Source organism: Pan troglodytes, chromosome 18 (assembly GCF_028858775.2).
Source record: "Pan troglodytes isolate AG18354 chromosome 18, NHGRI_mPanTro3-v2.0_pri, whole genome shotgun sequence".
In the NCBI taxonomy this organism is placed as follows: domain Eukaryota; kingdom Metazoa; phylum Chordata; class Mammalia; order Primates; family Hominidae; genus Pan; species Pan troglodytes.
In genome coordinates, this window is record NC_072416.2 from 18,867,059 (window position 1) to 18,883,176 (window position 16,118).

The 16,118-nt window shown below is 44.6% G+C and overlaps 1 protein-coding gene and 1 non-coding gene across 2 annotated transcripts in view; both read left to right on the forward strand.

Moving 5' to 3' along the window:
- Positions 1-13,254, forward strand: part of LOC749124 (polycystin-1-like) — a 97,124-nt gene extending 83,870 nt beyond the window's left edge. The window contains 4 exon segments of the mRNA XM_054668965.2: positions 1,474-1,554; positions 8,887-9,084; positions 10,075-10,146; positions 13,166-13,254. Of these exon segments, the coding sequence (XP_054524940.1) occupies positions 1,474-1,554; positions 8,887-9,084; positions 10,075-10,146; positions 13,166-13,254 (440 nt within the window).
- Positions 13,255-15,814: 2,560 nt separating this feature from the next.
- On the forward strand, positions 15,815-15,918 carry LOC112206005 (U6 spliceosomal RNA). Its single transcript, XR_002940131.2, has one exon. It is a non-coding gene; the product is annotated as a U6 spliceosomal RNA (small nuclear RNA).
- Positions 15,919-16,118: the final 200 nt, after the last annotated feature.

Consider the following 16,118-nt stretch of genomic DNA (forward strand, 5'->3'; position numbering starts at 1 on the left):
AAGGAAATATCGTGGAATTAGATAGCAATAGTTGTACAATCCTGTGAATATACTAAAAAACATGGAATTGTATGGTTTCACATGGTGAAATTTATGGCATGTGAATTATATCTCAGAAACAACCAAAAAAAAAGTGGGTCCTCCGGCCCCTGTCAAGCTGCCCCATGTTGAGCATGGCATGTGGAACACAGACTTGCTGTCCAGGCCACATCCTGCCCAAATTGCAGATTTGTGGGTGAAATCAATGATTGTTGTTATTTTAAGCCACTAAGTTTTAGGACAGTTTGTTGCATAGAAACACATGCTGTCCAACCTGGCTAACTTTGTGAAACCTCATCTCTACTAAAAACACAAAAATTAGCCAGGTGTGGTGGCACACACCTGTAATCCCAGCTGCTTGGGAGGCTGAGGCATGAGAATCGCTTGAACCTGGGAGGCAGAAGTTGCAGTGAGCCGAGATGGTTCCACTGCACTCCACTAAAAATGCAAAAATTAGCCAGGTGTGTTGGCACATGCCTGTAACCTCAGCTACTTGGGAGGCTGAGGCATGAGAATTGCTTGAACCTGGGAGGTGGAAGTTGCAGTGAGATGAGACGGTGCCACTGCACTCCAACCTGGGCAACAGAGCAAGACGCCATCTCAAAAAAAAAAAAAAAAAAAAAAGGAAAGAAAAAAGAAAAAGAAAGAAAGAAACACATGCTGATATGGAAGCCTTCCATAACCACCAACCTAGGCTAGGTTATGGCCCCTGTCTGTCTCAGAATCTCTGCATTTTTCATTATAGTATTTATCTGAGTTTGTAAATAAGTATTTGATGAATTGCTGCCCTTTCTCTTGGCCAGTGAGCTCTGTGTGAATAGGGACCATGTTTACTTTTTTGAGACAAAGTCTTGCTCTGTTGCACAGGCTAGAGTGCAGTGGTGTGATCTCAGCTCACTGCAACCTCCACTTCCTGGGTTCAAGCGATTCTCCTGCCTCAGCCTCCCAAGTTGCTAGAATTACAGGCATGTGCCACCACCATGCCCAGATAATTTTTGTATTGTTACTAGAGACGGGTTTTGTCATGTTGGCCAGGCTGGTCTCGAACTCCTGACCTCAAGCAATCCACCCACCTTTACCTCCGAAAGTGCTGAGATTACAGGCATGAGCCACCTCACCCAGCCAGGATCCTGTTTATTATATTTACTCTAGTATCCTTAGTGCCTGGTACATAGTAGATGCTCAATAATATCTTTCGAATGAATGAATTCGTGAATGAAAGGTTAAAATGCAAAGAGATTTAGGGTCCAAGTGGAGGGTTCCTAGGGTCTTCCTAGTTGAGTAGGAGACAGAGTGACCAAAGAGCAGGTGGAAGATGGAGGTGAGGTAGAGGATTTGCGGAGAATGGAGAACATCTGGGAAGGGGAGAGGAAGGATGAGGAATTTGACAAGAGAAAACTGGAGCATAAATATGTTCTTACACACCTAATCCAGGCCGTCTGGTGTTGAGGCGACAAGAATGGAGACCATGGAGGAGTGGAGTGGACTGGGCTGTGACCTGCCAAGGGGGGAATGGTGAGGAAATAGCCACTTTTGTGTGTGTGTGTGTGTGTGTGTGTGTGTGTGTGACAGGGTCTAGCTTTGTCCCCCAGGCTGGAGTGTAGTGGCATGATCTCGGCTCACAGCAACCTTAGTCTCCTGGGCTCAAGTGATCCTCCCACCTCAGCCTCCCAAGTAGCTGGAACTACAGGTGGGTATCACCATGGTCAGCTAATTTTTGTAATTTTTGTACAGATGGGGTTTCGCCATGTTGCCCAGGGTGGTCTTGAACTCCTGAGCTCAGGTGACCTGCCCGCCTCAGCCTCTCAGAGTGCTCAGATTACAAGCATGAGCCACTACGCCCAGCCCACTTGTCGAGTGCCTATTATGTCCTAGGCACTGTGCTAAGTTGTTGCATGCATTAGTTCATTTTATTTATTTATTTATTTATTTATTTAATTTTATTCAACTTTTTAAAATTTTATTTATTTATTTAACTTAACTAAGTGCTCTTCATGCATTAGTTCATTTTATTTATTTATTTATTTAATTTTTTTGAGACAGAGTTTCACTCCTGTTTCCCAGGCTGGAGTGCAATGGCGCCATCTTGGCTCACTTCAACCTCCCAGGTTCAAGTGATTCTCCTGCCTCAGCCTCCCAAGTAGCTGGGATTACAGGCACCCACCACCACACCTGGCTAATTTTTGTATTTTTAGTAGAGATTTAGTAGAGTAAAGTGCTGGGATTACAGGCGTGAGCCACTGCGCCCGGCCCATCTTATTATTATTATTATTATCATTATTATTATTATTATTAGTTTTTGAGATGGAGTCTAGCTCTGTCACTCAGGCTGGAGTGCAGTGGCACAATCTCAGCTCACTGCAACCTCCACCTCCTGGGTTCAAGCGATTCTCTTGCCCCAGACTCCTGAGTAGCTGGGACTACAGGTGCAAGCCACCACACCTGGCTAATTTTTGTATTTTTAGTAGAGACGGGCTTTCGCCATGTTGGCCAGGCTGATCTCGAACTCCTGACCTCAGGTAATCCACCCGCCTCGGCCTCCGAAAGTACTGGGATTACAGATGTGAGCCACCGCACCTGGCCCATTAGTTCATTTTAGCCACGATAATATCCCAGGAGTTAGGTACTATTATGGCCTCCTTTTAATAGCTGTAGAAATGGAGGCTCAAGGACGTGTGTGGTGGCTCACACCTGTAATCCCAGCACTTTTGGAGGCCGAGACAGGAGGATCACTTGAGGTCAGGAGTTCGAAAACAGCCTGGCCAACATTGTGAAACCCTGTCTCTACTAAAAATACAAAAATTAGCCAGGCATGATGGTGTGCACCTGTAATCCCAGCTGCTCAGGAGGCTGAGGCACTAGAATTGCTTGAACCTGGGAGGCAGAGGTTGCAATGAGCCCAGATTGTGCCACTGCACTCCAGCCTGGGCAATAGAGCAAGACTCAGTCTCAAATAAATAAATTAATTAATAAATTAAAATAAGTCTATGGACAAAAGTAAGGCTGGGTGTGGTGTTTTATGCCTGCAACCCCAGCCCTTTGGGAGTTCGAGGCAGGAGGATTGCTTGAGCCCAAGAATTTGAGATCAGCTTGAGCAACATGGTGAGACCCCATCTCTACAAAAAATAAAAATAGCTGGGCGTGGCGGCACGTGCCTGTGGTCCCAGCTACTCGGGAGGCTGAAGGATCAGTTGAGCCTGGAGGTCGAGGCTGTAGTGAGCTATGATGGTGCTATTGCATTCCAGCCTGGGCAACAGAGACTGTCTCAAAAAGAAAAAAAAAAGTAAGTCTCCATTGAACACTGACCCTCAATCACCAAGTCCTCACCAGAGGACATTTTTTATTTTTTTGAAACACAGTTTCACTATGTTGCCCAGACTGGAGTGCAGTGGTGTGATCACTACTCACTGCAACCTGGACCTCCCAGGCTCTGCAGGTCTTCTCACCTTAGCCTCTGGAGTAGCTGGGACTACATGTTCACTCCTACACGCCTGTCTAATTTTTGTAATTTTTTTTTTTTTTGTAGAGATGGGGTTTCACCATGTTGCCCAGGCCGGTCTCAAACTTCTGGGTTCAAGCGTTCATCCCGCTTTGGCCTCATAAACTGTGGGGATTATAGGCATAAGCCACTGTGCCTGGCTACAAGTTCTTTTTTTTTTTTTTTTGTGAGATGGACTTTAGCCTTGTTGCCCAGGCTGGAGTGCAGTGAAACGGTCTCGGCTCACTGCAACCTCTGCTGCCCGGGTTCAAGTGATTCTCCTGCCTCAGCCTCCTGGGTAGCTGGGATTACAGGCATGTGCCACCACACCTGGCTAATTTTCCTGGGTAGCTGGGATTATAGGCATGCTCCATCATGACTGGCTAATTTTTATATTTTTAGTAGAGACGGGGTTTCACCATGTTGCTCAGGCTGATCTCAAACTCCTGACCTCAAATGATCCACGCTCCTTGGCCCCCCAAAGTGCTGGGATTACAGATGTGAGCCACCGTGCCCAGCCTACAAGTTTTTACTTCACTTGGGCAAACACCTAGTTTTGGGATTACTGGGCCAAGTGTACCTATGACTTAATAAGCAATTGCCAAACTGCTTTCCAAAGTGACTATACCACTTTGTCTTCCCACCAGCAGTACATGTGTGTTTGCCAACAGTATTGTCAGTAGTCTTTATTTTAGCCTTTCTGAAAGGTGTGCATAGTTTTTTCTACTATCAACAGTGAATGAATATTCTTATACTTATATCCTTTGTAAGTAGGTGTGATTATATCTGTAAGATACATTCTTAGAAGTAGATTTGATGAGTCAAAGGGTGTGAAAATCTGATTAGATATTGACAAACTGCCTTCTGGATGGTGGTGTTGATTGCCTACCTACCAATTATGTATGGCAGTGCCTGTTTCGACATATCCCCAGCAATTCAGTGTGTTACTCAATGTCAGTGCATGTTTTTAATGTATGTATAAAGGTATTTATTTTTTCAGAGATGGGGTCTTGCTCTGCTGCCCAGGCTGGAGTCCACTGGTGCAGTCATAGCTCACTACAGCCTTGAACTCCTGGACTCAAGCAATCCACCTGCCTCAGCCTCCTGAGCAGCTAGGAATACAGGTGTGTGCCACCATGCCCAGCTACTTTTTTTTTTTTTTTTAAAGACATGGGTTCTTGATTTGTTGGCTTGGCTGGTCTCAAACTCCTGGCTTCAACTGATCCTGTCGCTTCAGCCTCTCAAAGTGCTGGGATTACAGGCATGAAGTGCTGTGCCTGGTCATTAGTACATGTTTTTTGTTTGTTTGTGAGACAGAGTCTTTCTCTGTCGCCCAGGTTGGAGTGCAGTGGCGCATTCTCAGCTCACTGAAACCTCTGCCTCCCGGGTTCAAGTGATTCTCATGCCACAGCCTCCCAAGTAGCTGGGATTACAGGTGTGTGCCGCCACACCCAAATAATTTTTTGTATTTTTAGTAGAGACAGGGTTTCACTATGTTGACCAAGCTGGTCTTGAACTCCTCCTGGCCTCAAGCAATCCGCCTGTCTCAGCCTCCCAAAGTGCTGGGATGACAGCCATGAGCCACCACACCTGGCCAGTATGTTTTTAAATACAATTTTACTTGAGACAATTGCATGTAAGTATCCATCTCATAGGGTTGTTGGTGAATACTTAATGTAAAGCTTTTAGAGCAGTCCTTGCCATACAGAGAGTATAATGAATGTTAGCTACTGTATGATTACCACTGCCAATCAGTCAATCACATTATTATTTGCCTCTCTCTCCGAGTTCCTCATCAACATATTCAGGAGTTTTTTGGATATAAACTTTCTCAAACCGTGTTTTTGCTCTGCTCGCACATCGACACACCAATAATCAACACAGAATACTTCTGTGGACCCCAGAAATGTGTGGGGAAATCCCCCCACCAGCAAGTATACAATTTTTTTTTTTTAGGTTTAGCCTCACTCTGTCACCCATAGCATGATCTCTGCTCACTGCAACCTCTGCTTCCCAGGTTCAAGCGATTCTCCTGGCTCAGCCTCTTGAGTAGCTGGGATTATAGGTGCATGCCACCACACCCAGCTATTTTTTGTATTTTTAGTGGAGACAAGGTTTCACCACGTCACCAGGCTAGTGTGGAACTCTTGACCTCAAGTGATCCACCCACCTTTGCCTCCCAAAATGCTGGGATTACAGACTTAAGCCATTGCGCCTGGTCAGCAAACAATCATTTCTGCAGCTGATGCCAGCTGGGTGTCCTTCAATTTAAGTCTGACATCTTCGACCTGAAAATAGTGTCATTTCCCACAGGGTGAGAGCTCAGTCCCCAAGACTGCCCTCCTTCAGACACCAGTCGCAAGTCTGTCTGGGCCTCTGAAACTTCTGATGGACCGCCTTCAAGTTGGAGCTTCCACAACCCCCATTTTGGGTTCCATTAATTTGCTGGAGTGGCTCGAAGAATTCAGGGAAACTTAATTTTGTCTATACAGATGAAGTGACACATAGGGCAAAGTATAGGGGAAGGGGTGTGGAGCTTCCATGCTTTCCCTGAATGCAACACCCTTCAAGAACCTCCATGTGTTCTGCTATCCAGAAGTTCTCCCAACCCAGTTCTCTTGGGTTTTTATGGGACACTTTATTACATAGGTGTGATTGAACACCGTATAGAAATGTGATTGGACAGGCCAGGCGTGGTGGCTCACACCTGTATTCCCAGCACTTTGGGAGGCCGAGGCGGGCGGATCACCTGAGGTCGGGAGTTCAACACCAGCCTGACCAACATGGAGAAACCCCATCTCTACTAAAAATACAAAATTAGCTGGGTGTGGTTGTACATGCCTGTAATCCCAGCTACTTGGGAGGCTGAGGCAGGAGAATTGCTTGAGCCCGGGAGGCAGAGGTTGCGGTGAACCGAGATCATGCCATTGCACTCCAACCTGGGCAACAAGAGTGGAACTGTGAAAAAAATTAGCCAGGCATGGTGGTGCACACCTGTAATCCCAGCTACTTGGGTGGTTGAGACGGGAGAATCGCTTGAACCCAGGAGGGAGAGGTTGCAGTGAACGGAGATTGTACCACTGCACTCCAGCCTGGGCGACAGAGCAAGGCTCCGTCTCAAAAAAAAAAAAAAAAAAAAAAGAAATCTGATTGGACAGAAAGTGCATGATCTAAACCCAGCAAAGCCTGTCTGCTCAGACTTTTCTTGGCCTCTCTGTGCAGCATTTCTTCCGTGAGGGTACCGGGCAGAACCCTTTCTGGAATGAGGGTCTTTTGACCCACAGTCAGATTAGAGTCCTGCTTGAGGCAGGTCAGAGGTGGACAGGAGAAGATCAGAGAGGGAGATTCTGTTTCCTGAGGCCTAAATGCCTCAACATTATAATGAGGAGAATGGGAGTTAGATGCCAGGCTCTCAACTGCCTCAGTCCCCGCCCTCCCTGCCGTCTCACTCAACTGGGCCTTCCGAGAGCGCTCGCTGATTGGTGGAGTCTCTGGTCGACATTCACCACCCACTCAACCGCAGATCTCATAAACTGAGAGGGGCGGAAGTAGGCGGGGCGAGAGCTGTGCGCCTATTGGCTACAGACCACGCCGCAGGGTGAGTGGGGCGGAGCTGCGCGTGCAGAAACTCTATGGGGAGGACTAGCAAACAATCCGTTTAAACAAGTCTTGAAGGTGATGAGGATTCGTGCTCAAGTTTGAGAACCGCAGGGTTAATAGGTGGTAACTACTAGCAGTTGGTACTTGAGGCTGCAGAGACAACGAAAAACTCGGCTGGCTAAAGTTAAGCACTAAGGTGCCAGCAGCACCCCACTGTCAGAATCCTGCTGTTCTAAGGAATTAACTCATAGTTGTCTTTAAAACAACGAGACCAGTGGGCGCAGTGGCTCATGCCTGTAATCCCAGTACTTTGGGAGGCTGAGGCGGGTGGATCATGAGGTCAGGAGATGGAGACCATCCTGGCCAACATAGTGAAACCCTGTCTCTACTAAAAATACAAAAATTAGCCAGTCGTGGTGTCGCACACCTGTAATCCCAGCTATTCGGGAGGCTGAGGCAGGAGAATTGCTTGAACCAGGGAGCCTGGAGATTGCAGTGAGCCGAGATCGTGCCATTGCACTCCAACCTGGCGACAGAGCGAGATTGTTTCAAAATAACAACAATGAAAAACCCAACACCTTTTCACTCCCTAAAGGGTTGTGGATTATCAAAGGTTTGTGTTTGTTTGTTTTTTTTGGTTGGTTGGTTGGTTGGTTGGTTGTTTTAAACAGAGTCTCACTCTTTCGCCCAGGCTAGAGTGCAGTGGCACCATCTCAGCTCACTGCACCCTCCACCTCCCGGGTTCAAGTAATTCTTGTGCCTCAGCCTCCCAAGTTGCTGGGACTACAGGTGCGTGCCACCACACCCGGCTAATTTTTTGTATTTTTTTAGTAGAGAGGGGGATTTCACCTTGTTAGCCAGGATGGTCTCGATCTGCTGATCTCGTGATCCGCCCGCCTCAGCCTCCCAAAGTGCTGGGTTACAGGCATGAGCCACCATGCCCTGCCATCAAGGTTTTTACACAGTAACCCAACAGACTTCTTTTATGGAATGTAGTTGTTTTCTTTAATCATCTTTCTGGACCAGAGGTTGTTAGTGACAAGCAGAACCTGTGTGCAGTGGCAGACACTCTTGAAAATATATGAGAGACTGGGGCTTAAGTTCAGGTCTCAGTAAGCAACTATAATCCTATCCCCCGCCTTTTCCCCTCACTAAAGAATTATGTATTGGCCGGGCACGGTGGCTGACACCTGTAATCCCAACACTTTGGGAGGCTGAGGTGGGTGGATCACGAGGTCAGGAGATTGAGACCATCCTGGCCAACACAGTGAAACCCCGTCTCTACTAAAAATACAAAAAAGAATTAGTTGGGCGTGGTGGCACGTGCCTGTAGTCCCAACTACCCTGGAGGCTGAAGCAGGAGAATTGCTTGAACCTGGGAGGCAGAGGTTGCAGTGAGCTGAGATCGTGCCACTGCACTCCAGCCTGGGTGAAAGAGCGAGACTGTCTCAAAAAAAAATAATAAATAAATAAAATAAAAAAGAATATGTATTAGACTACAGCCCCTGACAGTGCTGATGATGTAGGAATAAACTTGAATTTGCTCAAATATATTAAGACTAAATCACCGCAACATGAGAACTATATGTTTTAGTATAAACATGGCTGGTGGTAGTGTAATTGTTTAATAATTTGTCACAATGTTTAGATTAAGAGCTGCTTGAGAGCTGTTTTTGTACCATTTACCTTTTCAACATTTCTTTTCAAAGTATGCCTAAGAATGACAAATTTACTCTGTAACTGAAGCCTTAATATTTTATATTGAACAGTTTTAAAGGACACCTTGGAAAAAAAGGGGGTATTAGGGCATTTAAAAGCAAGGATCCGAGCTGAAGTTTTCAATGCCCTAGATGATGACCGTGAACCCCGACCATCATTGTCTCATGAAAACCTTCTAATTAATGAATTAATTCGAGAGTATTTAGAATTCAACAAATATAAGTATACAGCATCTGTCCTCATAGCAGGTAAGTGGTTATTATTTATCACATAAAATCTGTTTCTCCCCTTTCCCCAATTCTCAGAAACTGTTTATCCTAGAAATCTAATTCCCTTACCAGATAGTGCCATCTGGGTGACTGGGACACAAAAATCACATGGGTTCTTTCTGTAGCTTAAACAGATTCTTACAAGAGAAAATACATAACTAAATAATTACTTAAACTAGGCATATACTTGGAAAAATCATCTATAATTCCTGTAACCGAGAATAAACAATTGTTGACGTTTTGTCCTGTTTGCCACCAGTTTTTTCCTGTGTATTAAGCTTTAAAAATATACGCTGATTAAGTATATTATTTGTTAAAAAATAGGCTGGGTAGGTGGCTCACACCTGTAATCTCAGTGCTTTGGGAGGCCGAGGCAAGATTACTTGAGCCCAGGAGTTCGCGACCAGCCTGGGCAACACAGGGAGACCCCATCTCTGGAAAAGAGTTTTTAAAATTAGCCATGCATGGTGGCACGTGTCTGTTGTCCTAGCTGAGGCTGAGCAGGGGTCGGGGAGGGGGTGATCATGTGAGCCCATGTGCTCTGGGCTTTAGTGAGCCATGATCGCATCACTGCACTCCAGTCTGGGCAACAGAGAGAGACCCTGTCTCTTTTTTCTTTTTCCAGAGACAGAATCTCGCTCTGTTGCAAAGGCTGGACTGCAGTGGTGCGATCATGGCTTATTGCAACTTTCACCTCCTGGGCTCAAGCAGTCTTCCTGCGTCAGTCTCCCAAGTAGCTGGGACCACAGGTGCATGCCTCCATGCCCAGCTAAATTTTTTTATTATTTATAGAGATGAGCTCTCACTATGTTGCCCAGCCTGGTATTGAACTCCTGGGCTCAGGTGATCCACCTATCTCACACTCCCCAAATGCTGGGATTACAGGCATGAGCCACTGCACCCAACCCCTGTCTCTTTTTTTTTCCTTCTTTTTTTTTGAGACGGAGTCTCACTCTATTGTGATCTCAGCTCACTGCATCCTCCGCCTCCCGGGTTCAAGCAGTTCTCCTGCCTCAGCCTCCCGAGTACCTGGAACTACAGGTGTGTGCTACCAGGCCCGGCGAATTTTTGTATTTTTTAGTAGAGACGGCGTTTCACCATATTGGACAGGCTGGTCCAACTCCTGTCTCTTAAAAAAAAAAACCTGTCCTTGTCTATATATAGATATGTAGATATATGTCTATTTGTGTGTGTGTGTGTGTGTGTGTATATAGATAGATAGATAGATAGAGATAAAACTTTGAAATATTACTACTATGTAGTGCTTAGGTACATTTACAAATGTATGTATCTAAAAGCATGGTATTTATAAAGGACTAGGCTGGTATATTAGGTTGTTTTTGGATTGCTATAAATAAACACCTGAGACTGGGTAATTTATGAAGAAAAGAGGTTTTTTTGTTTGTTTGTTTGTTTGTTTTGAGACAGAGTCTTGCTCTGTCACCCAGGCTGGAGTGTGGATTGATCTCGGCTCACTGCAACGTCTACCTCCTAGGTTCAAGTGATTCTCCTGCCTCAGCCTCCCAAGTAGCTGGGACTACAGGCTATGCCCGGCTAATTTTTTGTATTTTTAGTAGAGACGGGGTTTCACCGTTAGCCAGGATGGTCTCAGTCTCCTGACCTCGTGATCCGCCCGCCTCGGCCTCCCAAAATGTTGGGATTACAGGCGTGAGCCACCGCACCCGGTTGAAGAAAAGAGGTTTACTTGGCTCACGGTTCTGCAGACTGTACAAGCATGGCACTGGCATCTGCTTAGCTTCTGGGAGGCCTCAAGGAGCTTTTGCTCACTGCGGCAAGCACGTTACATGGTGAAAGCAGGGGCCAAGGGTGGGGAAGGTTAGTGCCACACACTTATAAATGACCAGTTCTCATGAGAACCCACTCACTGTGGTAAGGACAGCACCAGGCCATGAGGGATCCACCCCCATGACCCAAACAACTCCCGCCAGGTCCCACTTCCAACACTGGGGAGTGCATTGCAACATGAGATTTGGGCGGAGACAAATATCCAGACTCTAGCAGCGGGAAACTCCAAACTCATCCTAGTGATAGGAGGCAGAGAATGATATTGGGGGTTGGGGGTGGGGAGATAAAGATAAATTCCCTTTATCTGTTGAATTTTATTTCTTGAGAAATAAATTTGCTCTTCAAGTGTAACAGTTATTGAGTGGTGAGAATATTTTTAATATCTTCTGCTGACTTTTTAAATGTCTTCTTTCAAAAAAGTGAGGAGAGACTGGATGGATATAAATAAGTCAGAATCCTGGTTACCCCTGGACTTGGTGGGGTGGGGGATGCAGCTGGGGGTTGGTCTGAGGCACCCTGAATGTGTGTCATCGGATTCCCTCGTTTCAGGTTCCATCTCTGCTTTGACTACTTCATGCCTCAGCAAAGAAGCGAGGCCAGGAAGTAGATTTTGCAAGAGAGAATGAATTCTTTGTGAAGTTAGAATTTTTCATTACAGATCCTTTATTTAATATTAAACATACGTCTGAACTACATAAAGACTCATGATTTTTATGGTTTAAGGATCTTTGATATCAGCATCTCTGCTTTCCTTTGTTTGTTATAGATGGCTGTATGATACCAGTTACACCCAGAAAAGAAGAAATTATGAAAATAGCGGGGACTTGGGCTTCACTAGAATGAAATATAGTGACAGTAGTCAAGTTTTCACATTAAATGGTTTGGCTTTTTTTAAAAAACTGGGATATAATTTATATACAATAAAATTTACCTTTTAAACTGTACAGTTCTATACTTTAGTCAAATGCCTGCAGTTGTGTAATTACTACCAGATCACAATCAAGATATCACCAGCCTTTTTGGCACCAGGGACCGGTTTCGTGGAAGACAATTTTTCCATGGACCTGGGAGGATGGTTCGGGATGATTCAAGCATACTCCATTTATTGTGCATTTTATTTCTATGATTATGTTGTAATATATAATGAAATAATTATAACTCACCATAATGTAGAATCAGTGGGAGCCCTAAGCCTGTTTTCCTGCAACTAGATGGTCCCATCTGGGGGTGATGGGAGGCAGTGAGAGATCATCAGGCCTTAGATTCTCATAAGGAGTGCACAGCCCAGATCCCTCGCATGCGCAGTTCACAATAGGGTTCACGCTTCTATGAGAATCTAATTCTGCCAACAGGAGGCAGAGCTCAGGCAGTGATGCTAGTGATGGGCAGCAGCTGTAAACACAGATCAAGCTTCCCTCACTTGCTTGCCCACTCCTCACCTCCTGCTGTGTGGCCCAGTTTCTAATCTGTGGCCCGGGGGTTGGGGACCCCTGCTGTAGATGGAACCGTACATGATGTAGCCTTTTGAGTCTGCCTTTTTTCACTTAGTGTAATACGTTCAAGATTCAGCCATGTTTGTTTTTCCTTTGAACACTGTTCTATTGTGTGGCTGTGCTAGTTTGCTCATCTATGACCAGTTGATGGGCATTGAGTTGTTTCTAGTTTTAGCAGTTAGGAATCAAGCTGCCATAAACATTTACATACAGGTTTTTGTGAGAACATAAGATTTCATTAATCTTGGGTAGAAAGCTAAGAGTGAGATTGCTGGGTTGTGTGGTTAAGTGCACGCTCACCTTTATAAGAAAACTGCTCAACTCTTTTCCAAAGTGCCTGTACCATTGTGCTTTCCCACCAGCAAAGTGTGAAAGTTCCAGCTGCCCCACACTTCAGGTTAACTTTAATTTTTATTTATAAGTATTGTCACCAAGTGGATATTCTTTTCAAAAATAAGTTATTGATAAACAGACTTCCAAAATTTAGTATTATAATTTGGATATAGAAAGGGTATTTTTCCAACCAAACACTGGGGAATTTAAAAAGTGAATTTATGTTAAACTGTATTAAGACATGCATTTAACAAAAGAGATATTTTGAAAGTCACAAAATCACAGGCAATTTGATCTGTTTTGGTGTGTGTTGTCATCATTCTTCCAAAATCTAAAAAGTGTATGTCTGGTAAATGTGATTCTTTTCAAAATCTTATTTGCTTTTTAGTTTAATAGACTCAGTGTTCTCATGAATTTATTTCTCCCAGAATCTGGTCAACCTGTAGTTCCATTGGACAGACAGTTTCTCATCCATGAACTAAATGCATTTGAAGAATCAAAGGATAATACAATGTAAGAATTTTTTTAAAAGAAGTTTCCACATATTGTATTGAGTCATAATTGCACCATGGTGGTTTTACTTCATTTTAATTCAAGTATTTATTCAGATCTAGTGTGTGTCAAGCATTGTCCTAAATCCAGGGTGTGCAGCAGTGAATAAGTCAGATGAGATCTGTGTTTGCTGAAGCTAAAATTACATGGCTTCAGAGTGACTAAGCATCTTCTTTCTGGAGTTAGCTCCTTTTGACTTCTTGATCCTTTGTCCTTCTAAGGCTTTGTTTGTTTTTTTTTAATTTATAATTTCAACTTTTATTTGTATTTTCCAATTATTTTTGTAGAGGCAAGGCCTCGCTTTGTTGCCCAGGCTGGTCTCGAACTCCTGACCTCAAGTGATCTTCCTGCCTTGGCCTCCCAAAGTGCTAGGGTTGCAGGTGTGAGCCCCCCATGCCTGGCCTCTGAGACTTTGCCTTGTCAGTTGTTTTCTTCATATTTAACTCTTCCTTCACTCCAATTTAGGAATGTACTCAGATCTCTCCTCTCCTAAAAAAAAACAAAAACAAAAACAAAAACTATGAACTTCCAACCCCAAGCTTCTGCTTGAATACCTTTTTCTACCAAGATTACTGAATCAGCCCACTGCTTTCATTACTATTACTCTGTCCTTTGCCCTCTGTGTACCTCCTCTCACCAACTATGCTCTTGAAAAGGAGGATGACCACTTTCTAGTTTTCTTAGTTTTTTTCTATTTGAGTGTTTCTTAAACTTTTTCTGGAGAGTCCCTGTATAGCCAAAAAAAAAAAAAAAAAAAAAAAAAAAAAAAAAGTACATAGGAGACCTGAGAACATAGCTTAAAGCAGCCTTTTTTTAAATCTAGAACTTTCTTTGAAGCCTTACGTTTTCTCATCCTAAAAGTTCTTAAGGCCAAGTGAGGTATCTCGTGCCTGTAATGCCAGCACTTTGGAAGGCTGAAGTGGATGGATCACTTGAGCTCAGGAGTTCAAGACCAGCCTGGACAACATGGGGAAACCCCATCTCTAGCCAGACGCGGTGGCTCATGCCTGTAGTCCCAGCACTTCAGAGGCTGAGGCAAGCGGATCACCTGAGGTCAGGAGTTTGAGACCAGCCTGGTCAACATGGCGAAACCCCATCTCTACTAAAAATAACAAAAAGATTAGCAAGGCATGGTGGCGTGTGCCTGTAGTCCCAGCTGCTAGGGAGGCTCAGGCATGAGAATCGCTTTAACCTGGGCAGCGGAGGTTGCAGTGAGCCAAGATCACACCACTGCACTCTAGCCTAGGTGACAGAATCAGACCCTGTCTCAAAAAAAAAAAAAAGTTCTGAAAGTTGTTTGCTTTACTATATAAATGTTTTAAATGACATTCCAGTTAAATCTAACTCTCCCACAAATCCTTGTGTAAAATTAATGTTCCAGGATCATATACTACCTTTGTCATTGTGTGTATAGTGAAGTCCCTATTGCTTAGCGTAGCACTTTACACCTCTTTCTACCCGTCTGTTGTTGTATCTGCTCACACCTGATTTCTGATTGTGCCTGGAAGACACTTTGCAACTTTATGCTGCTTTGCCTTGTAAACCATTCCCTTATCCTAGAAGCCCTACATCACCTTTCTCCCTCTTAACTTCTATTGGAGCATCTTAACTTCTATTGGAGCATCTTTCCTTTCTGTTGGCCCTGTTCAGATAGTAACTCCTTTATGGCATTTTCCTCTTTCTCTTCCTCTCATCTTCCCGTGTTTCTTTTTTTTTTCTTTTTTCCTTTTTGTGAGATAGGGTCTCGCTCTGTCGCCCATGCTGGAGTGCAGTGGCCCCATCTCAGCTCACCGCAATCTCCTCCTGGGTTCAACTGATTCTGCCTCAGCCTCCTGAGTAGCTGGGATTACAGGTGTGCACCACCATGCCCAGCTAATTTTTTTTCATATTTTTTTGTAGAGATGGGGTTTCACCATGTTGGCCAGGCCGGTCTCGAACTCCTGGCCTCAAGTGATCTGCCCACCTCCACCTCCCAAAGTGCTGTGAGGTTTTTTTGTTTGTTTTTTCAAGGCAGGGTTTCACTCTGTTGCCCAGGTCTCTAGAGTGCAGCGGCTTGATCATGGCTCACTGCAGCCTCGAACTCCTGGGCTCAAGCGATTCTCCCACCTCAGCCTCCCATGTAGCTGGAATTACAGGCATACGCTGGCATGCACCATCATGCCTGGCCAATTTTTGTATTTTTTTTAGAAATGTTGTTTTACCATGTTAGCCAGGCTGGTCTCCAATTCCTCAGCTCAAGTTATCCACCTACCTTGGCCTTCCAAAGTGTTGGGATTACAGGCATGAGCCACTGCACCTGGTAACAAGTGTTTTGAAAAGTATGAAAATTGTATAATTGAGAACACTGGGAAAAATAATTGGGGGAATATAAGCGTGACTTAGGATGAGCAGTGAGTTATTACATCATTTAATACAAGACATCATTTTACATTTAGCAGTTGATGGAAATAAGCAATGACTATACTCCTACTGGCTTCTTGGTAGCTTTTGAGATACCTACTTCAGATGAAAGTATTAAGAAGTTTGTGCTCACTTTAACAGCACATAAACTAAAATTGGAGCGGTACAGAGATTAGCATGGCCCCGGCAAAGGGATGACACGCAAATTCGTGAAATGTTTCATATTTTTTTAAAAAAGAAGGCCGGGCGCATTGGCTCACGCCTGTAATCTCAGCACTTTGGGAGGCCGAGGCGGGCGGATCACGAGGTCAGGAAATGGAGACCATCCTGGCTAACACGGTGAAACCCCGTCTCTGCTAAACATACAAAAAATTAGCCGGGCAAGGTGGCGGATGCCTGTAGTCCCAGCTACTTGGGAGGCCGAGGCAG